General features: G+C 46.0%; 1 protein-coding gene across 1 annotated transcript in view; it reads left to right on the top strand.

Annotated features, from left to right (window-relative positions):
- Positions 1 to 26525, top strand: part of Tbxas1 (thromboxane A synthase 1) — a 172757-nt gene that overhangs the window by 20240 nt on the left and 125992 nt on the right. The window contains exons 2-3 of the mRNA XM_005365850.3: positions 11165 to 11258; positions 15006 to 15058. Of these exons, the coding sequence (XP_005365907.1) occupies positions 11165 to 11258; positions 15006 to 15058 (147 nt within the window). The remainder of the gene's footprint in view (positions 1 to 11164; positions 11259 to 15005; positions 15059 to 26525) is intronic.

The following is a 26525-nucleotide window of genomic DNA, read 5'->3' on the forward strand; positions in this document are numbered from 1 at the left end:
TTGTTTTGTTTCATTTTTTTCCAACTTAGCTTTTTTAAATTGATTTTTATTGAGCTCTACATTTTTCTCTACTCCCCTCCCTGCCTCTCCCCTCCCCTTCAACCCTCTCCCAAGGTCCCCATGCTCCCAATTTACTCAGGAGATCTTGTCTTTTACTACTTCCTATGTAGATTAGATCCATTAGATCCATGATCTCTCTTAGGGTCTTCATTGTTGTCTAGGTTTTCTGGGATTGTGATTTGTAGGCTGATTTTCTTTGCTTTATGTTTAAAAACCACTTATGAGTGAGCACATATGATAATTTTCTTTCTGGGTCTGGGTTACCTCACTCAATATGATATTTTCTAGCTCCATCCATTTGCCTGCAAATTTCAAGATGTTGTTATTGTTCTTGGCTGTGTAGTACCCCATTGTATAAATGTACCACATTTTCCTTATCCATTCTTCAGTCGAGGGGTATTTAGGTTGTTTCTAGGTTCTGGCTATGACAAACAATGCTGCTATGAACATAGTTGAGCACATGTCCTTGTGACAGGATTGAACATCCTTTAGATATATACCCAAAAGTGGTATTACTGGATCTTGAGAAAGGTCGTTTCTTAATTTTCTGAGAAATCACCACACTGATATTCAAAGGGGCTGTACCAGCTTGCATTCCCACCAGCAACGCAGAAGTGTTCCCTTTTCCCCACAACCTCTCCAGCATAAGTTGTCATTCCAACCTAGTTTTTATAAGAAACAACTTAGCACCATTTATCATATTTCTTGATTCATAACTACAGCTCAATAGTGAGTCTAATAACTATAAAAGAAATAACAGATTTCAGCTGAGAATGAACCCTCTGGCTGGGACCACTTCTTTGCTGAAAGGTTTGGACTACAAATGCTTAATTCACTTTTTCTATCTGTTGTTGAACTTGTCTAGGCTGTGAATGCCTGGGCTCAGGATGTGGTGCTGGTGATCTCTATGATAGCCTGGTAGCCAGGCCCTGGCACCGTGCTGGGAACACACAGGGAGCCATGAAGGGAGCAGCTACCAGCATGGTAGCTCTCTCCATTCCTAACATACTGGGTACGCTAGCCCCAGGGGCCACATGGGCCTTCTTACACTTCCTGAGGAAAAACCACAACCATAGCTTGGACTAAACCCGAGGTCAAGCACCAAGCGGCACTTTGTGGTGGTGATGTTATGATGGCACACAGAGGTTCATCCGGCCCAGGCTACCACATGAGAAAGGACTGAGGTCTCCTTTGCCAGTTGCGTGCCATCGGGACAAACCATCAGGCAGGCCACGGCATAAACAGACCACATTTCACACTGTGCCTTGCTCGGACCGACTTTGAGAGTCCTGTCTTCCCAACAGGGGCTGTGGACCATGGCTGGCACGTGAGGGTCTGATGCCTGCCTTAGGTCTGTCACCGTGAAGAACTTATCACCACTTGTTTTGGTTACAAAAGTGGTCCTGGTCTTCACTTAAGGCCATTGCATAAAGCTTCCTTTGAAAAAAGGCGCGTTTACAGATGTGAAAGGAACCGGGAGGTGACTGGTCAGACACAGGCACGGAAAATTTTTCTCAGGTGTCACACACACGACTGGCTTTGGAAGCGTGCGGTCATCAAACTTGTGGGGCGTATTGGTTCCGTTGGTTTCCCCGGCCTGAAGACTAGTATTAAAATGGAAAAGTAGGTTACCTCTCTGGACTCTCATGACCATTAGTTGAAGACATCTTTTAAAATCATGATGGCTTCTGGAAAGCACTTACCTACTTGGCTGTGAAGGCCATGGGCACCAAAGCCGGTTTGTGCTGCCAGGGCAGAGGCCAGCTCTGGAGGGAGCAGCCTGCTGGCCTCTTGTCACTGCCCCGCACTACAGTGTCCATCTGCCTGGAGGAACCTACGATGGTTCACGGTTCCATTCTCAACCCGGGCACTTCTCCTTTACCGGCGGGCGCATCCACAGATAACGCCTGGCTCTATCTAAATAGGGGTTGGCACATTGGAGCACCGGACAGAAATCTCAAGGTCCAAATCAGGAGCAGAAGGAGAGAGAGCACGAGCGAGGGGTGCACCCACACACTGAGACAATGGGGATGTTCTATCGGGAACTCACCAAGGCCAGCTGGCCTGGATCTGAAAAAGCCTGGGATAAAACCAGACTTGCTGAACATAGCGGACAATGAGGACTACTGAGAACTCAAGAACAATGGCAATGGGTTTTTGATCCTACTGCACATACTGGCTTTGGGGGAGCCTAGGCAGTTTAGATGCTCACCTTACTAGACCTAGATGGAGGTGGGTGGTCCTTGGACTTCCCACAGGGCAGGGAACCCTGATTGCTCTTTGGGCTGACGAGGGAGGGGGACTTGATTGAGGGAGGGGGAGGGAAATGGGAGGCGGTGGCGGGGAAGAGACAGAAATCTTTAATAAATAAATAATAATAAAATAAAATAAAATGAATGAGGCAGGGAAAAAAAAGAAAAAAAATAGGGGTTGGCACAACCAAAGTTGTCCATGTCTTACCCCATGAAGGCCACACCGTACATGGCAACTAGGGGTTGGAACTATAATTCAGTTGAGAATCTTAAGAAAGAGAATATTCTGGATTATGGGGGTGGATCTAAAATAATCACAAGACTTCTTTTATTACAGGGGAGGGATCTCCTTTTTTAGATTTATTTAAACTTATTTTATGAATGTTTTGCCTGCACGTATATATGCAGACCAATGTGTGCTTGGTGCCCACAGTGATAAAAAGAAGACATTGGATCCCCTGGAGTAGGATTTATAAACGGTTGTGAGCCAGACCTGGGTCCTCTGCAAGAGCAGCGAGTGCTCTTTACTGAGCCGTCTCTCCAGCCCTGCTCTGGTCCTAGAAGGAAAGATTTCAGTGAGAGACACAGAAGGTCCAGAGAGATGTGGAGGTGGAAAAGCAGTTCAGTAGCCTCTGTGCTGTGGTTTTAAAGACTGTTTTATGAATATTTATGAGGTAGGTGGATTGGATATTCATGGCTCAAGGAAACCCTTTCCCACGCTCAAGTCATAGAGGCAAATCCTCTTTTTTAGAGTATTTCCCCCATAACCCTCTAGAAAAGCCCACAAGGTGTGTGTGTGTGTTGAAAACCACAGTGCAAAAAAATTATAAAGAAACCAGGCGCTGGTGGCGCACGCCTTTAATCTCAGCACTCGGAAGGCAGGGGCAGGCAGATCTCTGTGAGTTCGAGGCCAGCCTAGACTACAAGAGCTAGTTCCAGGACAGACACCAAAGCAAAGAAAACAAACAAACAGAAACCACCATCTTCAGAGGCTGCAGAGCCTTCATTAGGGACACCCAAGTTTCTGATACAGGGGGAAGAATCTAACTGCAACTTTAAGAATTCTTAACCACAAGGGGCAGGCTGACCGTCCAGAAATGCAGCTCCTGAGATGTAGTCCTGCCTGGTCCACTCGTCTCTGACTTCTTGTCTACTTACCACAGGGATGCAGGAGCTCTAAGAGAGAAAGACAAGCAAGGAATGGAAGCATAGGCTGTCCTCGTCACCAGTCTGGGAGGCTCCAGGAGGAGCTGGCCTTGGGCTTAAAGACTTTAAAGGTGTTTAATAATTTGGACTTACAGCCTCTAGAACCCCAAGGTGGCAAACCGGAATTGTTTAGGCCACTATGTCCGTGGTTATTTGTTGTATCGGCGATGGGAAAGGACAGTTGGGAAAAACCAGCTTATTTTTAAAAATAGCTTAAATTTCTGACTTGAAAATGGTTTCAATTTCTGACAGGATTCATCATAATGTTTACCTTTCAAAGAAGGTACCGCCATGCATGTAAAATAATTTTAACTATAGAGAGCTCAATTAATGAGTCTCCAAGTCTACTGCAGTTTTCAACAGTGGGGGAAGCTTCAAATATGGTATCAGAGGTCAGTGGGTTCACATGTTGTGAAGGTGATGCTAGATGCCTGTATCATTTCGAACTCATGAATTTAAACATGTTTGATATTTTGAGTCACTGCAATTATTACTGATTTGACTAAATTGTTCGTCTGAGGCATAACCGTGCCTTGCTGGTCTAAAGTCTGGGCGTCAGCTGAGCTGGCAGCTACTGGAGCCCTTGCTTCTTGCCTGGTTGGGATGGGGACTCAACACTCCAGTCTCGGGTGCCAATCACCATTTTGCCTGAAGCCAATGGGATGGGGATGGCTAATATCCGGTGAGGAGGGGTAGTCACAGTTATAACACCTATACAGAGTATCGGGTCTCTGAGATGTGAAGCTTATACCATTGGTGAGCTGCGGTCACAAGGGCTGGGAAACAACTGCTTTAGAGAGGAAACGGAAATTGCTTAGCTATTTTATTTAATGTTTAATGTTTGCTTTAGCTGCTTTTCTTATTGCTGTAATCAAATACCTGAAAAAGGGCAACTTAACAGAGGAAGGGTCTAATTTGACTTGGGGTTCAGGAGATACAGTCCGACATGGTGGGAAAGGCGTGGTTGTGAGAGGAAGCTTGCTCACATACTGGAAGGAAGCAGGGGTGGGGTGCAGTCAGCCGGCTAGGTTTTCCCCCTCGCTATTCAGTTCTGGGATCGAGGGAGAATCTTCCTGCCTCAGCTAATCTCTCTAGGACCCTTCACCAACATAGCACAGCTGGGTCTCACTGATGCTTGGGTGTTCCACAGTCTAATCAAGTTGACAATAGAAACAGTTAAATTTGATAGTGGTGTTACTTATGGTTCTGTTGCTATGATAAAATATCATGACCAAGAGCAACTTATAGAAGGAAGGGCTTATTTGGGCTTATAACTCCAGAGGGAATAGGAGTCCATCAGGTCACTGACTCATGGCTACAAGTAGCAGGCAAGGCAGCAGGAACAGGAAGCCGAGAGCTCACCCCACAACCATGAGTACAGAGCAGAGAGAGGGAACTAGAAGGAGATCCTCCAGCAAGTCACCCAAACTCTCCTAAGCAGCACCACTAACTGGGGACCGAGTGCTGAAATGTGACAACCACGGGGGACATTTCCCATTCAACCTCTACAGTAGTCTGTGTTTTAGTTGCTGAGCAGACATTTAAAATGTGCAGTTGTGTTGGGAGCTGGATAAAGAGGGGCAGGGCTCAGTGGAGAGAATGGAGCTGGAGTCAGAAATGTAGGAGTGTTGACTTGTTGGTGGCATTGACAGTGACAGGCCAACAGAAGGAAAGAGGCCAGCGGCCCACAGCCTAGAGGGGTGACTGACATCCTGGAAATAAGGAGGAAACAGTGTTCCCAAAGCAGTTCTCAGCTGCATGCAAGTACCATGGAGAATTCAAGCAAAGAGACTGGTGGGGGATCATGGGATTGACAATGATAAACTCATCAATGACCTTGACAAGGGCAGTCCTTTCCCGGTCCAGCTTAGCTGGGACAGACAAGAGAGAGGATTAAAGATACAGAAGCGGACAGCACATCTCCATTTCAAGAAACTCTGCAGGAAGGCGGGAAGAAAGGCAAGGCTGTGAGTAGACTCTGGGCGTTGGCTCCCACGCTTTAAAGTGGAGAACGCAGGACCTATTTGCATTGTGGTGGGAATGGGCGAGCGGAAAGGAAAGATCAATGCCTTAGAAAGAGGACTGAAGAAAGTAAGCTAAGGGCAAGGCAGTGGGTAAAGGAGCTTGCTGGTGAACTGAGTTCAATCCCTAGGACCCCACGGTAGAAAATCAAATCCTGCAAGCTGTGACCTCCAGCTGTGGACCACGGCACCTATGAGCATGTGCATACACTAGACAGATGAATAAAAATAAGTATTAAACAAGGGAATCACAAGACAGGCGAGTAGAGTTGAAAGGCAGCCCCCAGATACCTGTCAGGTCGTTGGCGTCTCTGTTTATAAAGCTTGCGGGTTCCGAGCATCCCGCTTTTGTTCTCGGCATATTGTCTGTGCAATCTCCTGTCGTGGTTGGCCCCCAAAGCCTTAGCCTGCAGGACTGAACAGGTGAGCAGAGTGGGTGGATGATAACACCTGCTTGAAGAGAGCCTGACCTGGTTTGAACTCTGATTCAGTAGCTGAGCAGCTCCGGTACCTTGGGTACACCATTAAATCTCTCCAAACTTAGCACTCCTAACTAGCCGCAGGAAAATAACGCTAACTTCTACGTTCAAGCGGTTGTGGGAGGTTGCATGTGAAATGACATGTAAGCCACAGTGCCTGGAACATAGGAAACAACATGACCTAGAGTAGATGATGACAGTAATGGCGTATAGCTCTCCCACGTCAGTGTAAATGTCAAATTGTCTTCTTTTTTCTCTGATATTTTTATTACTTTATAAATAATAGGAATCAAAATTTCCACTTCCTCCCCTCCTCCCACTTCCCTCCTGCTCCCTCACTTCCCCTCCCCCTTCAGTCCTAAGAGAGGACTGTGGGAAGTCCAAGGTCCTCCCCCCTCCATCCAGGCTTAGGAAGATATGCATCCAAATAGACTAGGATCCCAAAAAGCCTGTACATGCAGTAGAGACAAATCCCAGTACCATTATCATTGGCTTCTCAGTCTGCCCCAATGGTCAGCCACATTCAAAGGGTCCAGTTTGATCTCATGCTCGTTCAGTCCCAGATCAGCTGGATTTGGTGAGCTCCCATTAGTTCAGGCACACTGTCTCAGTGGGTGGATCGACTCAAATTGTTTTCTTACGACAAAACTTTTCAGGCTAAGGACTGCAGTGGCCACAGGTTTTTGTGGTGCTTTTACATGATTGGGAGGAAGAACTCAGATCATCCCTTAGATGCCATTTCCCCCTGAGGATCAGGGATGTAGTTCCGGGGTAGAACATGCATGGTATGGATGTGTTCCTGGATTCTGTCTCCGCACGGGAAGAAGGAGGGGAGGAAAGAAGAAGGGAACCAGATACGAGGTACTGAAAGGAGCAATGAGAGGGTCTCATGCACACACTCAAGATTTTATAATTCTCCCACCAGAAATATCTGTGTTAAAACAAGATTTAAGTTCTCTCTGCTCTTGTGCCTCTCTTGCTCTGTGCAGAGAGGAGCCATGCAAAGAATGAGAAGACAATAGGATGCAGATGATGCAGATGCAGATGCAGATGCAGATGCAGATGCAGATGCAGATGCAGATGCAGATGCAGATGCAGCCAAGGCTACAGGGTCGCTGTTTTCCAAAGGAACGGAGTGAGTGAGCCACATTGCTGGCAGAACCCAGACGCAGCATCAAAGAGAAGGCGGTTCTTGGGGCTGCTTACGACACGCAGTGAGAGAAGCCTGCAGACCAGGCTGGACTCTGACTGGCTTCTGGTGTTCTCAACCTCAGTCCATTTAACCTGAACCCATCAAGCTTTCTCCCAGGCCTGGGAATGTTGCTCAGTTTATAGGGTGCTTGCCCAGTGCACACAAAACCCTGGGTTTCATCCCTGACATGCGTAATCAAATGTGGTGGTACACACATGTAATCGCAGAGGTCAGGAGGTGGAGACGAGGGTGAGGAGTTTTAAGCCTTCCTCAGCTATATAATATACATACATTTGGGGCTAGCCTGGGCTATATGAGAGCGTGTCTCAGACAACAACCCCACCCCACCTTGGTGTCCCTCAAGTTACTTCTTTGCCTAAACAATGGGCCATAAATCCTGTGTAAGCTCCATTAAGAGAGTGACTAGTCTTTGAGGACAATGAGATACTGGCAACTTGTCACCTTTAAGATTTAGCCTTATTGTGGAAACAATGTACGTGGTTCGGTTTATTTTGAGAAGGGACACCACAAGCGTCACCAGTGGCACTGCAAGGTTTGTATCCTGTAGCTCGGAATGATTGCCTTAGATGTGAAAATAAAACCACAGGATTTTATGTAGGGCAATATGTATGTCTGCTGTCATTTCCTGACTTAACGTCTCCTTACCATAAACAATGACAGATGTCCGGAGTGGTAGTGGTGCGCATATTTGCATTAATTCCTGTCAGAGGAAAGCTGTTCCACATGTCACAACATGATGATGGCAGAAGGCTACATGGTACCTGCTTTCCACAGCCCCAGCTAGGCCACCTGTACTCCCGTTGGTTGGCACAGAACGTCATGACACAGTCCAACGTGAAAGACAGATTTCTTTTACAATGACAGTGTTGAAAGTGACAGGAAGAAAAAGAAATTTAAAATATTTTCGTTGACTGCCTGGAAAGTTTTTGGGGAGCACCCTTGTTCTCAGCTTCCGTGGCTACTCTATTAGGGGACTGGTTGTTCCCCAGGTCTAGGAGCTGGAAGTCTGAAGTGAAGCTGTCAGAGGGGCCAGGCTCCTTTGGAACCCTGTGGGATGAGCCCTTCCTTGTCTCTCCTCCTGAAGTTTATTGATGTTTATTGATGACCTTTGACTCCCTTGACTAGCAGCAGCATCACTCTGGTCTCTGCCCTCTGTGTGTCTGTCTTCACACAGCCATTTTGTTATTGTTTGAATGTGAATGTCCCTCACAGGCTCATGCCCTTGGCCTTTCATTGCCCATTGGCGCTGCTGTTTGTTTTGGACGGGTGTGGGACTTTAGGAGGAGGAGCCTTTAGGAGGCGGAGCCTTTAGGAGGCAGAGCCTTTAGGAGGCGGAGCCTTTAGGAGGTAGAATCTTGCTAGAGGAAGTGGGCCATTGGGGTAGGCCTTGAGATTTCTACTTCCTGTTGACATTCTGCTTCTTGACTGTTCTGCCCCCCTGCTTTCCTTTCGAACTATGAGGCATGTAAACAGAGATTGCACTTGCTTGCCTTTCCTGGCTGCCCAGACCCAAATATTCACACAGAAAATATATTAACTACAATACTGTTTGGCCATTGGCTCAGGCATATTCTTAGCTAGCTCTTATATCTTAACCCATTTCTATTCATCTGAGTATCACAATGAGGCTGTGGCTTACTGGTAAGGTTCTGGCATGTTTCTCCTTTGGCAGTTACATAGTATCTGCTTGATGCAACTTACTCTCTTTATATATCCTTGTTCTGATTTCCTGTCTGGCTTTACTCTGCTAAGCTATTGGCTGAAAAGCTTTATTCATCAACCAATAAAAGCAACGCATGTACGGAAGGCCATCCCACATCAAGGCCAGGTGAGCCTTCCTCCTTGAATTTCTTCCTCTCAAGGATTTTGTCACAACAGTGGAGAAAGTAAACAATATGGCTGTCTTCTGACAAGGACCCCAGTACTTTTGAATGAGAGACCCCATTGACTTCAATATGATCTTATCTGAACTAACGACATTCACCCTAACCCATCTCCAAATAGAGTCATGTTCCGAGGTCCCGGAGGCTAAGACTCCAACTTTTCGTTTGGAACTTAACACCCTATGACTGAAGGAGTCCATGCACTTGGGTGTCTGGTGAGACATTTGGAGATTCGCCTGAGGGCCCAGAGACCAGAGCACATGAGAACAGGTTATAGAGTAGGAAACAGGCCAAGCACAAATCGTGCCTGCATTGCAACTCTGCCCCTTACATTGGTAGCGGTAATCTCCCACTACAGATCTGGACTCAGGGTCTCTGACTGATGGTAACCCTACCTGGTGACTAACGATGCACACATTCTCTACCCGAGTCCAGGCTGGGAGTGAAATTTGTGATCGTGCACAGTACACTCTCTGCTGGGGCCATATGCTTGGAAATGTCTGAATTTTGTGCAGAGACACACAGGCAGTGTTCTCCTAAGTGCGGTTACATAATGAGGGCATGGTCTTGCATAATAATTAGCATGTGTAATTAGGCACAGACTTCTTGTCCTTTAATTAGACAATCAAGACATCTAATTACTAAATTAAGATGTAATTACGTGGCCCAAGATCTTCATATTTCTTTTTATCCATCAGAGATTATATTTAGAAAATAATTTGCAGAAACTGATGGAAAATCTCCCATTTAAGAGTGTTCAAGGAAGTGTTCAATAGCTGTGATTCTCCTCTGGCCTTTCCATTTGGGGATAAAAAGGAGGCATTTAAAATGCCACCACTTGCTTGAAAGGCTACCTTTTCCAAATGGGGCTGCTGACCTTTGGCATACATACTAATGAACAGGGATGTGGGTATGGCTAATCCGTGGAATTCACACATGGCTCTAGCATGTGCTTCATGATTCTTCTCAACTGTGGACATAAGTGTGATGTTCTGGGAAGTCGTTCAAGCCAGCACTTCTCTCAGATGCTCGGAGAAACCCTGCTTCCCGCTGTGACCTGCTCGGTGCTTCCAATGACTGTTTTAGCTATAAGAACAATGCTGTGTCATGTAAACCATGCGGAAGAGGCGGCTCCCTTTCCCTGGATATTGGAGGCTTGGCTGAACTGTTCTCAGGTTGGAGAAAAAAACATCCTTCTCACTGCAGAGGATTTTGAGCTCTAGTATTCAGCAGAAGCCAGACTGGAGTGCTATTCTGTTATTTTTTCCTTGTTCCTAAATTGGGATTTGGCTGATCTCGGCATGATGCTAAGCACCCAGTTTGACTCATTAATTTTTCTGAACCAACTGAACTTTTGACCTAATTGTCTGCCTGGGTGGAGATTGGGGCCATATGGCTGGTTTGCCCAGGCCAGCTCTGACTCTAACGGTGTCACCTCTCTGTTCCCATAAACTGGCATATTCCCTCATCCCATTGTTTGGACAGCCAGACCAAAAGCAATACAGCCTCTGTTTTTCTGTTTTGGGATGGAGACAACCTGCCTCCCTCTGTGTTTAGGCAGGAAGATAAAGTCTTACAAAGGGTGTAAGAGGGAAGTAGGGCAGTCTCCTTGCTGTGAGGGGCCTCCACCTCTATTTTTTTTCTCAGTGAGGTCATGGCCATGGAATGTGATGAACAACAAGTTGTATATGAATAGGGGGTTGGCCTGGACCCAAAAAGCGATACCAGGGAGCTTATGCTCTGCCACTGGACGGTTTTGTTTTGCCTTCTGGGGTGTAGTTCATGGTGGATCTAGAAGGTGAGGAACTGAGGTGCGTGTGTGGAGAAGACTGTCTGCGTTCTAGTGGAGGGTGGCGTCAGACTGCCTTCCTCTGAGGTACCCAGACTGCAAAGTGCCTCCCCCATCTGGAGGATGTTCTTAGACACGTTCATTGGAAACTTCTCTCAGCCTCGCTAAGAGAACTCAACAGTTCTGCATCCTAACAGGGCCAATGACATGAATATAAGCACCGGTTTCTTGGCTGTAAAATTCTCTTCTCCGTCCACCCAGGTATTCCACATCGGCATTCTCAAGACTGGAGAAGCTGGGCATCAGACACCCCAGGCCCTCTCCTTTTGTTGGAAACTTGATGTTTTTCCGCCAGGTGAGACTCTGGGTCTTTCACAAGATTTCCCATGGGGCATTGCTTCTGTTTATACTTTGGGAGTCAGGATGATCTGAAGAATGTGTGTGGCGTGTTAAAGAGCAGTTTCTCAAGACCAAACAGGGCTTACTCAAGGAGTGTAGGCCTTGAAAAGCAATTAAATATAACTTGCTACATTAGCACAGTAAAGGAGAAGAGTATATACACCTCAACAGATGCCAAGAAATATTTAATAAATTTTAATAGCTATTCGTGATATCAAATCTTAGTGGACTAGGAATAAAATGACACAAAATGTGTGGCTTGGTGGTGGCGCACGCCTTTAATCCCAGCACTTGGAAGGTAGAGGCAGGCAGACCTCTGTGAGTTCAAGGCCAGCCTGTTCTACAGTGTGAGTTCCAAGATAGAAGATAGATAGATAGATAGATAGATAGATAGATAGATAGATAGATAGATAGATAACGAGACCCTGTGTCGAAAAAGAAAAGCAAAAAAGGAAGGGAGGAAGAAGAAAGAACCTTTGTCCACTGGAATGGGGTTTCCTCCCACCCCCCCAGTAAACCTTCATCTCCAGCTTATGCTATAACAATGTTCATCTCTTATGATTCATCAGTATGCATTCATTCGTTCATTCGCTCATCCACCCACCCACCCCGAACCCAGTTTGTTGAGTATTTAAATATACCAGGTTCTAGGAAGCAGAAGTAGAGGTACACTCTCAAGGTCACCATCCAGTAATGGTGTGTACCATCAGTTGGGGTGTGTGTGCCATGTACTGGATCGGGAAGTGCAGCTAGCAGCCGTGGAGCTGCTCCAGGGAGAACCACCAAGGAGGGATCATTGTGGGGGGAGCTCCTAGAGAAGGGGTTCCTGCAGGAGCTGCAGACAAGGACACACACACCAGGGAGAGAGCCCTGTCAGCAGCCTGCAGGGACCAAAACTAACGGGGGACCTTGTAGGATGTAGCTGTGTGTGACAGCGGGCTACAGATTCACTTACAGATTTGAAGGTCAAGTCAGGAACCCTTCTAGGCCACCGTTGTTGAGTAGAGGATTGGCCCTGAAAAAGACTATCTCACAAGGGACAAGAGTTGAGATCAGGGCTGCAGAATCCACGCTGTGACCAACATCAGGGCTGATGGGACAAGAGCTTAGTGTGTGGGAGGAGATAGCAGTCCGGAGAAGAAAACAGTTGGAGCAAAGGAAGGGCCCCAGTGACTCCCAAACTCAGAAGATTCAGGGGAAATGCGGGAACCAGCAGCCAAAGGGTTGAACCTGCAGAGCAAAGACAATGGCCGCGGGGAGACGGAAGGGGTTGGGAGGGGAAGCTCAGTCAGGGAGAAGATATTTTAAGTGTGTGGTCGTCAGCTCACCAGAGTGACATGGCAGTGGAGATGACCAAGGCATTTGTAGATAGGGACCCGGTATCTATTTTTGAAGGTTATTTTTTACTGCCATTGGTTTTTCTCAGAAGCCTGATTAGCTTGTGGGGACACTGCCTCCAGTCCCACAGCAGGCGCCACCAGACCCTGCACTGGAATTGCCATACAAGGGCAGGAAGGGCTAATTTGGGCCAACCCTGATAGCAAGCCTCTGAAGATGCTGGGATTTCCCCACCCCTCCCCCTGCAAGGCACTGCTCCATCCCCTAGGCAGAGAATGACCTACATCTGGCCCTTTGCCTGCCACGTCGCAATTTCCTTTCTCTTTTTTTCTCTGTCTTTCTGCACCATTTGTTGCTGGCTTTTCTATCTCCCTTGCTTGGCAAACACCCTCTTCTCTCATCCCTCCCTCTGGGGTGCCCGGTTCACAACTTTTAAGCCCATGAACTATCACCCCAACAGGCCTCCTACACCCTCTTGAAGCAAGTGTGAAGGGAGCTAAAAGTGTCAAAATAGAGTAAGCAGGCCTTAGAGGAAAGTGAAAGAAACTAAATTCCACAGTTGGAGGGTGGGGGAAATGACCAGATATAGTCAGTTGAGTAAAACGTTTTTGTTATTAACATCTGGAAGCAGACAGGATAGCCGTCATGGAAGGAGACCCCTGGCTGGCTGGCTCTGGAGAATGTCTACATCAGATTCTCTCAGCCCATCGTCCCTGTGAATATAAACTCTCGTGCTCTCTCTGGAGCACAGCAAAGGCACAGATCGCTCCTTGATGTACACTTCGCCAGTTCACTTCACAAATGTTGCCACGCTGTGTGCCTCATTCCCTGAACTGGGAAGTCAGATCATTAGAGAGGTTTATTAAAACATAGACGTACTAATCTGCACACCCGCCTGAGGTACTTGTATTTTTTTAAACTAAAATATAATTACATCTTTGTCTGCTTCTCCTCTCTCTATTATCTCCCATATGCCCCTGTTGTTCCCTTTCGAAATCATGACCTCGTCTTCTTTCGTTTATAAATAAAAATGTATAGACACCACTTGCTCAGGCCAGTTAGTGCTACCTACTTGTTTGTGATTTCAGCACTGGATAACCAAGTAGGGGTTAATCCCTGGGGTAGGGGGAATGATGACTGTTTCTCCCTTCTCTGCATTCCTTTGTGGAATGCAGTTCTCTGACTGTAGGTGGGGCCCTGAATTTACCCTCTATTCTTGTGTTTGTCTAGGTTTTCACTGTGCAGAGTTACTGAGAACAGGGCATAGTTCCAGGCGGGCCATGTGCTTTCTCGAACCTACAGCTCTCTGACCCTCCATCCCTATGACTCAGATCTAGCACTTTCTACCCATCTCCTTCCCAACACACGCACGTTTTCACATATATGTCCTTCCTACCACACCTCACGGACAATGCCTGCCCCCGTGACAGCCTATCACACTTGCTTATTTCATTTGTGTTTTAATAAATAAAGCTTGCCTGAGGATCAGAGAGTAAAACAGCCCCACTGGTCAGCCTTACAGACCAGACAGTGGTTGAACACACCTTAGTCCCAGTAGCCACACTAGTTTGCCATAGAAACTGGGTAGTAGTGGTGCGCGCCTTTAATCCCAATCCTAGAGACGGATATAAAATGGGAGGAGCCAGCGCTCAGACACAGTCTCGTTCTGAGGATTCAGGAGGCAGGATCGCCATTTGGAACTGAGGTAGAGGTAAGAGTCCCTGGCTGGCTGTTTTGCTTTTCTGACCTTCAGGTTGAACCCCAACATCTGTCTCTGGGTTTTTTTTAATTATGCTCCACACATTCACTTCTGCTGCATCCCTACAGCAGAAGGGCTTAGCGTGTTCTGACCTCCACCAATTTCAGGTACCCTAAAGTTTCAGCCTATGAAAAACCATGCTGAGGGCCTTCGGTTTGGAATCCATTGTTTGACACTTACCTCAGATCATGGGAATTTGGAATTTGTGGTCATTTGGGTAGATTCAGAAGTTTACATATATGAGGGCCATGGAAGGGGACTTGGCCCACACTAGCCACGTCCGAGAGGGACATTGTAGATGTGAAAACAGGTGGTCTTCAGATGTGTGAGCAGCAATTATATGCAGATAGCTGAGGTGCTTGTGGTCTCCTCTGTCCCTAAATAGAGCTGCTCAGAGCTTTACTCAGCAATATTTTTAAAAGCCATTTCTTTACTCAGTATTCTATAGTAATTCAATGCAGTATAATGGTGATCCTTCTTTTATTGTTTATGTAATTGTGTTATTGCTGTTCTGTTTTTCCCTCTCTGGATAAGTTAGAACCATTGAAATTTTGCTCAGTCTTATTCTTACCATGGTGCTGTGTTTTTTGTTTTATTTTTCTCCAGGGTTTTTGGGAGAGCCAGTTGGAACTCAGGGAGAAATACGGACCTCTGTGTGGGTAAGGGGAAAATTCAGATTCTCTTATACATGTCTTGATTTCTTGTGTTGAACTAATATGGAAGTCATGACAATACTAGGACTGTCAAGCACACTTGAATGCTATTTTTGAAGATGCCCAAGGAGGATAAGTACATATAGTGCACACACACAGATGAGTATACTCAAGGAGGATAAGTACACTATAGTGCACACACACACACACAGATGAGGATGCCTAACGAGGATAAGTACATATAGTGCACACACAGATGAGGAAGCATAAGGAGGGTAGGTATACAATAGTGACACACACACACAGATGAAGATGCCCAAGGAGGACAAGTACACTATAGTGCACACACACACACACACACACACACACACAGATGAGGAAGCACAAGGAGGGTAGGTATACAATAGTGTACATACACACACACACACACACACACTCACAGATGATGATGCCCAAGGAGGACAAGTACACTATAGTGCACACACAGATGAGGTAAGCTGCCAACAGTGATGCTATTGTCAGTTAACCTGGCACACACTCGGCACTGGAAACAAGTTCTGTGAACAATGACATATAACAACAGTGTTACCAAGCCTGTCCTGGATATACTAGGACACCTGATCTCCTTGCTCACAGCCACAAAAAGTAATATAGTTCTTCCCTTTACTTTTCATTGAGTTTTTTCTCTTTGCTGTCTTTCTTTTTTTTCTTTCTCTTAAAAAATATTTGTTTTTAATTTATATGTATGTGCATATGTACCAAGTAGACACAGAAGCTTATTGAGGCCAGAAGAAGTTATCAGATTCTCTGGAACTGGAGTTACAGATGGTTGTGAGCCAAATGTGGGTGCCGGAAACTGAACCCAGGTCCTCTGCAAGAGCAGCAAACGCTCTTAACTGCAGAGACATCTCTCCAGCCCCTCGTTTAAGCTTTTTATGACTCAGGATGTTTGTGCTGAATCTTTGCCTACATCATTTTCTAGATTCAAGTTCTGAAAGATTTGAATCTTTTTGCATTTCAGCATGGGTCCATGCTCCCCAAGGTCCCCACCCTTTTCAGCATGGTCCGTGCTCCCCAGGGTCCCCATCCTTTTCAGCATGGATCCGTGCTCCCCAGGGTCCCCACCCTTTTCAGCATGGGTCCGTGCTCCCCAGGGTCCCCACCCTTTTCAGCATGGGTGCGTGCTCCCAGGGGTCCCCTCCTTTCAGTCTGTTTTCACAGGGCTCCTCCTTAGCCACTCGGTGACTTTCAGCAGCTTTTCCTAGATCCTCAGGCTAGCAGTCATTTCTCAAGGTGCACAGAGATTTTGTGGAATTGCTTTGCCTGTTCTAACAAGTTCGGTTGTTTGTAAACCTTTCTATCGCAAAGCTCTGGACCTGCATTCTGTCAGCGCTGCTTTGGAAAGGTATTGGCCTCAAATCTTTGTGGACATGGCTCTACCCAAGAGAACAAGTGGTTACCGACTTTCTACCCTCTTTTATGGCCTTGAGAAAGTAAAAAGTGAAGCTGTTTTAGGAGACGGCCTCTGTACGTGTCTGTTATTGCTCTATAATACACTACCTCCCAAACTCGGGGACATAAACAACTGTTTCACACTGTCTCACGTTCATCTAAGAGTTGGCTGAGATTGGCCGCCCTGAGCCACCTGGCTGGATTTTTTTGGCTTCCTGTGTCAGCTGGAGAGGGGGCTCATCTCTGCAGCTCCGCCTCTCATGTTTCCCATCATCCCCTTCCTAAAGAGGGCAGGGTGCTCTTGTGGGAAGGCAGGGGTTTGAGAGAAAGGCACGCTGCTGAGCACACTTGCTGGTATCCTTCCTGTCAAGTTCAGAGCTGGATCAGGGAGCATACTGTGACCACTGTAAGGTAACAAAGTCCCCTGGCCAAGCTTGGTGGTGATGGAGCGGGGAGGTACGCTCCTCTGGTGAGGTGGTGGGGTGGCAACAATTGTCTTTAAATACTAAGCCCCCCCTTTCTTGTCTGGTCTCTGAATGCAGGACTTCATTCAAAGTGTTACTTTTCATGTGTAGCTTCTCACTCTAAGCAAGGTACTCAATAAAGTATCAAGGGGCTGAACTGTTGGCCGTTTTTCTTACCCTAGTGCTGTCTTGTTACCTTTTAACATTGTTCTGCAGTGGCCTTGACCCTGACCTGGTGACCACCTGTTTCTGATCCAGAAGGATGCAGTTTCCACTAGAGTTAGAGAAGGGTCTCCCTGATTTTAAACTATAGAAACTACTTTCTTGGAGAATTTTTTTTTGTTGTTTACGTTTTCAGCGTAGAAGCTTTGGGTACATAAGAATTATTTTTAAATGCCAGGTGAAGAGTATAAAGGACACGCATGAGAGAGAGAGAGAGAGAGAGAGAGAGAGAGAGAGAGAGAGAGAGAGAAAATGAATGAATTGGTTTCCTTGACAACAGGCTGTCCAATCAACTTTTCTTCCCAACTTTAACTAAGTTCACACAATTTATCCTTTTCATTTCCAGAAAACTTAAATCACAGAGAATGATTTCAAATGAGGTTGTAAAGATCAAAATTGCAGTATCATTTCTATTCTTTGTTCCCACCTCCGGTGAAAAAAGGGGAATGATGGAATAATCTCTTCGCACAAAGCCATCAACCTTTTCTCCTGCAGAAAAAAACGATGGGCCTGCCGCCTCTGCAGGTCCTCTCCCTAAGACACTGCCTGCTGCCTCTGCGGGTCCTCTCCTGGTCCCTCCAGTGTGCGGTCAGGTAGGAATGGTGGTGTTGAACCAGCCTCTGTCTGAGCTGTCATCAAACCTGAAAGACTCTTCTTGATCCTTACCTGTAGTATAATGGGCTCCCTGATTCAGACGTCAGAGGGCTGCGATGGTGGTCAATGAACTACAAAGACCCTTCTCTCTCTGTCTCTCTCTCTGTCTCTCTGTCTCTCTCTCTGTGTCTGACTGTATGTCTGTCTCTCTCTCTCTCTCTGTTTCTCTCTCTCTCTCTCTCCAGGGAACAAAATGACATTGATTTTCAGGCTACTTTTATGACTAGGAAATGGGGCCTATCATGGTCCTCTTACATCTTGAAAAATCCAGTAGGTTTGATTCCTCACTGAACAAGTGAAATCTCACTCAATGTGTGCCGGCCTGAGCAGCACCGAGCCCTCCCATGACAGCACAGCCTGTCTGTGGAGAGCGATGTGTGTAGCAAAAATGCCCAACTGCGCTGAAAGTTAATAAAGCCACCCGTGGTGGTGGTTAGGACCCTTACTTACCTGTCATAGCAGCTTGGTCAGAGTCTGGGACTCCTTAAGTGGGGCCGGGGGGCAGGAGGAGGAAGACATTGCTGCTGAAGGATGCTGCCAAGAGGGATGGATAGCATCCGTGTTTGTTATCGCTGCCATTGCTATCACTACCACCGCCATCAAGAAGTGTTTTCTCCACGTATCTAATTATGTTGGTGGCTTTGCTGGGTCTGTGTAAACTGCATCCTCCTTCAAACCTGAGTATAAACCAGGTAGCCTGCTCTGCACACTTCCCGGCTCCTAGCTCTGGTATCCTGTCCCTTCTGTAGTCTCACTGGTAAAAAACAATTAACGTTTACCCATACTCTCTTTTGGTCTGAGAATCTGCTCCAAATCATGTTCCATCCCAATGTCCTCAAAAATGATATCAACATCATCACTGGTGATTAAATATAAACGGGGTAGAAACCATGCCCCACCAGTTTGCGACAGACTACACAATGCAGGAAGGATGGGTGCTTTAGTATGCCGTGACTATTCCTTATAGATACACGGGCCCTAAGTTCCGCTCATCAGCAACGACTAAAGGCCTCCATCAGAAGCCCCCTTTCGCTGACCTCATCCATCTTTCAAGCACTCGCTCTGCAGCTCTGCTTTCAGTGAACCCCCCTCTCATTTCTTCTGGACTTCACATCACTTTAATTTCGATCTTGAGTGCAAACATTGCTCCTCCTTGTTGGAGCGTGCGGCTTATTCCCGGCATCTGGCGCCTGGCCCCGATGCACCAGTGTCCCTCCATGAAGCCAGCTTTGTTGCTTAACCTCCTGTATTCCCGTAAAAACATGAAGTTGTAAATAGGCCAATGTGATTGCCGCGTATTGTCCACAAAGCACGAAGGAGCGTATGGAGACATGCTGACCTGGGTCTACGTAGTGCTCATAGCTACAGAGGCAGCCTCGGTCTCCAGCTTCTGCCGTGTGCATGGCGGAAGGACTGCCCTTCCGGTTTTCTGTGTTCATTAACGGTCTTTGGGAGGACTTTCTCCTCCAACACACTCCTTATTAAATGTTGCGATATTTTTCAAAGGATTTAATCGTATGGAAGTATACTAACTCTAAAAATAATTTCTCAGTTGAGCAATGCCTGCTGCTTTCACAAGCAATACTGCAGTGGAAGTTCTCAAATTCGCGTCATTACTCTCTTGTCTGAGTGTGTCTGTAGGATAGATCCCTGCGAATGGAATTTTTTAGGTCAGAGACTATCTACATTTTTTATTTTGGTATTACTAAATTGCTCTCTCTAGGGCTTATATCAACTTCTGCGCCAACAAATAAAACATGAAAAAATTGGATTCTTCGCATACCTGCCACTAAAATAAGTGATCAAGAGCTTATTAGCATTTGATGGCATATTGCCGCTGCTTTAATTGGTACTTATTATCATAAGCAACTTTGAACATTATCTATGTATTTAAAATTTACCATGTTTTGCTACTTCTTCCCACTTTGTGTTGAGGTAGAATTTTCCTCATTTATTTGTAAAAGCTCTTTACATATTAAAGAAAGTAGCCCTTTATATTTAACATATGTACAAGGTGTTGTCCTCAGGGTGATGTGATGGAGGTGGGTCTTGTATCTTATCTGTTGCTTTCATTGGTTAACTAATAAAGAAAACTGCTTGGCCTGATAGGACAGAAAATTAGGTAGGCAGAGTAAACAGAACAGAATGCTGGGAGAAAGAAGCTGAGTCAGGACAGTTACCATGATTCTCCTACTCCAGACAGATGCAAGTTAAGATCTTCCCTGGTAAGCCACCTCGTGGGCTACACAGATTATTAGAAATGGATTATATCAATATGTAAGAGCTAGCCAAAAAGAGGCTGGAACTAATGTGCCAAGCAGTGTTTAAATGAATACAGTTTCCATGTAATTATTTCGGGTAAAGCTAGTCATGCAGGCAGCCGGGTGCCAGGAACATAGCTCGCTGCTCCCGTTACAACAGTGATGGTATTGGGAGGTTGTGGAGTCCCCAGGAAGTATGACCTGCTGGGGATCCCCTAATGTCTCTCTATGCACACTCTTACAGAGGACTGTGGGACTCCAATCATTGCCTCTACTCTTTCTTCCTGGCCACAAGTTGACCAGCTCTCTTTGCCATGGACATTCTCTTACTCCTATCCAGCCCCTCACTGGACACTTGAAAGCCATGAGTTATCTGACCACAGAGTGAGACTCTAAAGCAGCGAGAAAAAGAAGCCTTTTCTCTTTATAAGTAAATTAGCTTAGGTATTTGGTTACCACATCAGAAAGTTGGCTCATATAAGATACACCTTGATTTTTTCCAGAGGGTTCCCCTGGAAAATCCATCCTTTTGATTTGGTGCCATGTTTTCACACCTCATACCTTAGGGATGCCTGTATGTGTGTCTGACGCCTCTGTCCCTTTGCAACGCCTGCCTTACTGGCCTCACAGATTGGAATGCCACATGCGAGACCCCTTGTGTCTAGCAGCACCTGGTGTTCCAAGAGCACTTGTGCAATTCTGAGGACCTGAAGCAATCAGTCTCCAGGGATCTATGGGTCCTCACGCTGGAAAAATATCAATATGGCAAGCAAATATGGCTTTGACAAGGACGGACTGGCAGGTGACCTCAAAGATCATGCCACAGAAAGGGGAAGTATCGCCTTTGCTTCTACATGGAGGGTTAGGACCCTGATTTAATAGTTAGCATGGGGGATCTGATGACACCTTGTCAGGAGGCAGGGAGAAAGTGGAGAGCTTTGGGGATGCATTGGGCAGAGTATGGCATTCTAGAAGAAGCCTGAAACTCAGATTCCCTGGTGTTTATTAGGAACATTTGCGCTCTGAAAGTGGCTGATGGGTGGTCAGCTGATATAAGAGCCCTTAACTACTATGACCATCCATTAAGGTGAGGGCCAGGAGTGGCAGAGAGGAGTCAGCTCTGTGCAGTCAAAGGGCAATAGCACCAACTTGGGGGAGGGTCCCTGACTGACTGCCGTGGAGCAAGAACACTGGAATTTGAAAGGATTCAAGGATATGACCTGCTGGACTAGCATTGTGGTGGATGATGGTTTTCATACAGATAGACAGACATACAGATATTCACATACACACCCAGAGACAAAAATACACAGAGACACAAACAGACACACACACAATACACATAAATACGCGAGACATCTGAATACACTGGGTTTTAAAATGTGACCAAGTGTGTAGGGAGAAAGGTGAAGGGAACCTATAGCTGAATCCTCAAAGAAATTTAAGTCTTGAGACAGCAGCTGAGCTTCTGGGGGCCTGGCACCTGTCCTTGTTATGAGGCTGGCCGGAGCTCTACCAAAGATTGCCGAATAGTGGTAGAAAGCGGGCCATGTGGGTTTGGAACCAGAGTGAGTGTGAGACATAATGACCTTGAGGCCATAGCCATTGGGCGTCATCTCATAAATGAAATCTCAGTTCTCATGGGTCTAGATAGATTAGTCACAAACACTAGGCCTATAAGTTCACAAGTTTTAAGTCCCTGGAATTTTTAAACTGTTATTGTGTATGTACTGGATAGTTTTAGGGCAACTTGACACAATTAGAGTTATCTGGAAAGAGACCCGCAACTGAGAAAATGCCTCCATTTTGGCCTGTAGAGTATTGTCTTGTGTTGACTGAGGTTTCTGTCCCATCCGGTCCCACAGCCATGCAGTCCCAAAGAAACATACAGAGGTCTACATTAATCATAAACTTGTCCCATCAACTTGGGCTTCTTATTATCTCTTATAACTTCTGTTAGCCCATAATTCTTGTCTGTGTTAGCCACAAGCGAGGCATTCTCATCTTGCTTCCTCTGTGTCTGGGTGACAGCTGCCAACTGAAAACTGAATCTTTCCTCCTTCCAGAATTCTCCTGTTCTCATTGCCCCGCCTCTACTTCCTTCCTGGCTACTGGCCAATCAGCATTTTATTAAACAAGTGCAAAAACAAATCTTTACAGGGTAAAACCATTGTCCCCTAGCAGACTTGATTAATAAATGGTAAGGATGGAGCCATCCACCCCACAGGGCAGTGGTCCTAGTGTGTATATGCTAACAGGGCTAACCAGCCATGAAGAGCAAACCAGGAAGTAGCACTCCTCCATGGCCTCTGCATCAGCTTCTGTCTCCAGCTTCCTGCCCTGTTTGAGCTCCTTGGTGAGTCCCTCAGTGCCAGACTCAGATATGGAAGTGTGAGCTGAAATAAACCTTTTCCTCCCCGGGCTGCCTTTGGTCCTGGTGTTTTGCCACAGCAACAGAAACGCTACCCAAGACAGAATTTTAGGGACCATTATTTTATCAAGTGTCCACCCTGACAGAACAGGCTGATGTAGGAGACCCTGGAGAATAGGAGGAAAGTGTCCAGCAAGTTAACTGTCTCCAGGCCGAGGGCATGGCCTGGGAAGTTGATAGTTATCCTCAGACCACACTTCCCTTGAACTTATCTGAACAGATTCTCCACTTGCCCTCCAGGGCCATAGTTTCTTGTTATCCCTGGTGCAGACTCACTCCAAACTCCCGTTCTTCTTTATGGGGTGGACCATCTTGTCTCCTGGTCTCCACACACAGGTGGGGCCTTTCTCTCAGCACATTTATCTCCTGCCATTCACTGCTCCTCCCACCCCTGCTCTGTAACAAAGGGGTGCTGCAGACATTTTTATTATAATATTTAAGTATATATTATATTTATAATTTTTAATAGCATTATACATTATAATATTAATTATATATTTATTATAAATATTTTGTTAGCACACTAAATAATGGATTTTATTCTGACATTTTTATGTAGGTGTATTGTTACACCTTGTACATAGTTGACTAACTATCCTCCTCCCCCTCTCCCTCTTCTCAGTATCTCCCTTCCTCCCTTCACATCGTTCTCTCTCTGCTTTCACACCTCTCTCCTACACACAGATGCACACACACGCACACGCATGCACACACACACCTAGATGCTACAGATATATGCTTCCTTTGTCTCCCTCCCCCCATCAATCACCCTGAGCTGTTCCCTTTCTCTCTTTTTTGACCTCTCCTCTCATCATGGCCCTCCTAATATTTATATTTAAATCTAAATTCCATAAATGAGAGTATGTTTTTCTTTCTGAGTCTGGTTTAGTTTGCTTGACACACAATCTCCAACTCAACAAGTTTTATAATTTCATTGTCTATGACTAAACAAACCCGAACGTGTGTGAGTGCAAGAAAGAAAGAGAGGGGAAAATATTATTACATTTCATTTATTCATTCAGCTTTTGCTGGGCATCTAGGTTGATTCCACGCAGCGATAGTCATGGAGCATGCTTTGTATTTTGATGACTACTGTGTCCCAGCCTTTGTGACTGATTCTCAGAAGGAACAAATGTATACTAATTCATTCTTGGAGTAGAAGTACTCAACAGAATATGGTAGTAGGGGTGTGAAAAAAATCTCAGTTTCCACTCTTCCTAGCCACCGCTCGTTAGCTTAATGGGTTTAGGCCAATCATTCACTTTCCATCTGTTTGCTTAGAGGTAAATGAGAGACTTGAACTGGATCAGTGGCCTTGACACTCTGTTTATTATGAACCTCAGTAAACAGAGATTGACCACTGTGATCCAGGACTCAGGCCTGCCTATGGGCACGTGTGAGCACTCACACGCAGAGAGACACTAGGAGGAAATGGGGGTTTTGTGAAACGCTGCCTTATTTACTCTGTAAGAACCACTGGGAATGCTTCGTGAAAAAAAAGACAAATGAGGGCTGTTCACAGTTCTCCAAACTGATTTTATAACCGGCGTCTACTGCTGTGATCAGCACCATGACCAAAAGCAACTTGGGGAACAAAGGGTTTGTTTCTGTTCCCAGTTTCCAGTCCATCATAAAGGGAAGTCAGAGCAGGAACTCAAGTCAGAAACATGGAGGTGGGCCAAAGAGGAAGGCTGCTTCCTGGTTTGCTCAGCCTGCTTTGCAATACCACCAGGACCACCTGCCTAGTGATAACTCTGCCCCTCCCCTCCTCCCTCCCCCAGCCATGCAAACAGGCAATCTGTATGATACGATATCAATATGATAGAGGCAATCCTCAATTAAGTTTCCCTCTTCCCAGATGACTCCAGCTTGTATCAAGTTGACAAAATCCAACCAGGACAACCACTAGTGTGTCAAGACCATTAATTTAAAAGCAAAAGACCAGGTGATATCCGAAAGTCCTTTCCAGGTAGGAACTAGGCAACCTCCAGTTGATGATTCTTTTTGGTTTATGTTAGAAAAAAAAAGTGTGTGTGTGTGTGTGTGTGTGTGTGGTGCTTACCCCTAAGGATTTAAGATTCTGAGAAAGCTCAGGCAAAGTCAGCAAGAGTCCACTGTGCACAGCTGCAGCATATCCAAATGGCAGCATTGGCTCTCTGGAAGTGGCACTCACACACCTGGCTCTAAGCCCAGGGCCAGTGCCTCCTGCCCGACAGCATCTTCTCTTCTTAGTCTTCCAAACTACACAACTCAGCTATTATCGAAACTGCCTTCCAGTCTTAGCCCAGAATCTTTTAAGCTAAGAAGTTCACAGAAATAATGTATCAATTGACGACTTAGGACATTTAAGCTATTTTGCACTAGGTAAAGTTATCTAAGGAATCTGGGTGGCTTTCCTGGCTCGCTGTAGTATGACTGAAATGGGGCAGCAGAGAGAGCGACCCCTTTCAGCGGGGTGGATTAGTGATGGGAAACAGATGAGGCTCTGGTGGCTCTAGTCAGATGGGTAATGTGCAGTATTCCACAGGTGTTCGACCTTTTTGACATTACACTATGACACTAAGGTTTACAAATGTGCCTGGCTACACGCCTAGCTACCTGAGGACACATGCAGCCTGCAGGCTATAGGTTGGACACACATGGAGGGTAAGAAGTTCTAGCATGTTCTAGCAAGCACCGGCCACAGTGGAATGGGCAGGAGAAGGCCGTCCCTAGAGAAGGAGGTCACTGAGCAGGAGTCAGGTGACCAGTCACGCAGCCACCAAGGAAGCCTGTCTTAGCCATTAGGGCTCTACTGAGAGGCCTCTGAGCCCTAGAAAGATTGCTGGTGGGAACATAAGCTGGGCTCTGAGCCCAGGGATGAATCACGTACCAGACTCAGTTCTGAGACTCAGAGCACAGCATCGGCCCAAACTCCACATCCAGCTCTCATTCCTAGTATCACCTGTGAGGAAAATGCCCATCCTTTCAGGGCACATCCAGACCAAGGGAACTGGTCTGCTATTGCGTTCCTGGGATCTGACCCACAGTAGGGCCTGAAGGTAGGGATGGAGCAGCCTGGAGGGATGAGTGGAGCACCATGAGGGGCGGGGGAATGTCAGTTACAGGGTTTCCCCGTTTGTCCTCCTTGATGCCTCTGCCCCCAGATCTACAGCACAGCCGCAGGCACCAGTTTCAAGGTGGGAGGGAGCGAGCTCCTCCAACGGTGACAGTCAGAGGTAGCATCAATAACTCCTTTATCCCCACATGACAAGCTGCACAGATGTGTTCCCAAACAATAGACTGGCTCACATTAGAGTTTTGTAAAAAAGCTCCGTCTCTAGCTAATCAGTTCAAATAAAAAAAAAATTCCCCATTTAATTGAATTGTACCTGCAACAAATCCAAGTTGTTCAACCCAAAATGCATAATAGAGTTGCATAACACTGTCATGAATCACTGTGACATTTGTCAAGGCATCTCTCTTCTGGAAGTAAGTCCTGATATTACCGAGCTTTATGCAAATGTCTCCTGTCAAGAACTCCTGCGCCTAGCCTCAAGTGTCACACGTATTTACCCAATTCTGGTAGCTCTTCACCTAATTAGCTGAGAAATTAAAGAGCATTTCTATTCTATCCAAAAAGATGGACAGATCATCTTTGCTTTCATAATAAAAAATCATTTGTAAATTAAAAGAAACAGAAAACACCTGATCACATCAAACTGAATTTCCTGTCTGATCACTATTTTGTGAGCAGAGAATCTTTTTTTGCTTCTCTGAAACTCTTGAATAATCTAGCCATGATAGCACAAAACTTGTAATCCTAGCCCTCAAGAAGCGGAGGCAGGAAAATCATGAGTTCAAGGCCAACCCAAGCTGTGGATGTATAGACTCGGTTCCAAATCTGTTATCTGAATCCTTCCCAGACCCTGGAATACTTCCTGTGCTACCACCAAGCCATGCCTCAAAACACAAAACAGCAAAACAAAATAAAACCCTCAGAAGCGCGG

The sequence above is a fragment of the Microtus ochrogaster genome, unplaced genomic scaffold (assembly GCF_000317375.1).
Source record: "Microtus ochrogaster isolate Prairie Vole_2 unplaced genomic scaffold, MicOch1.0 UNK4, whole genome shotgun sequence".
NCBI lineage: Eukaryota > Metazoa > Chordata > Mammalia > Rodentia > Cricetidae > Microtus > Microtus ochrogaster.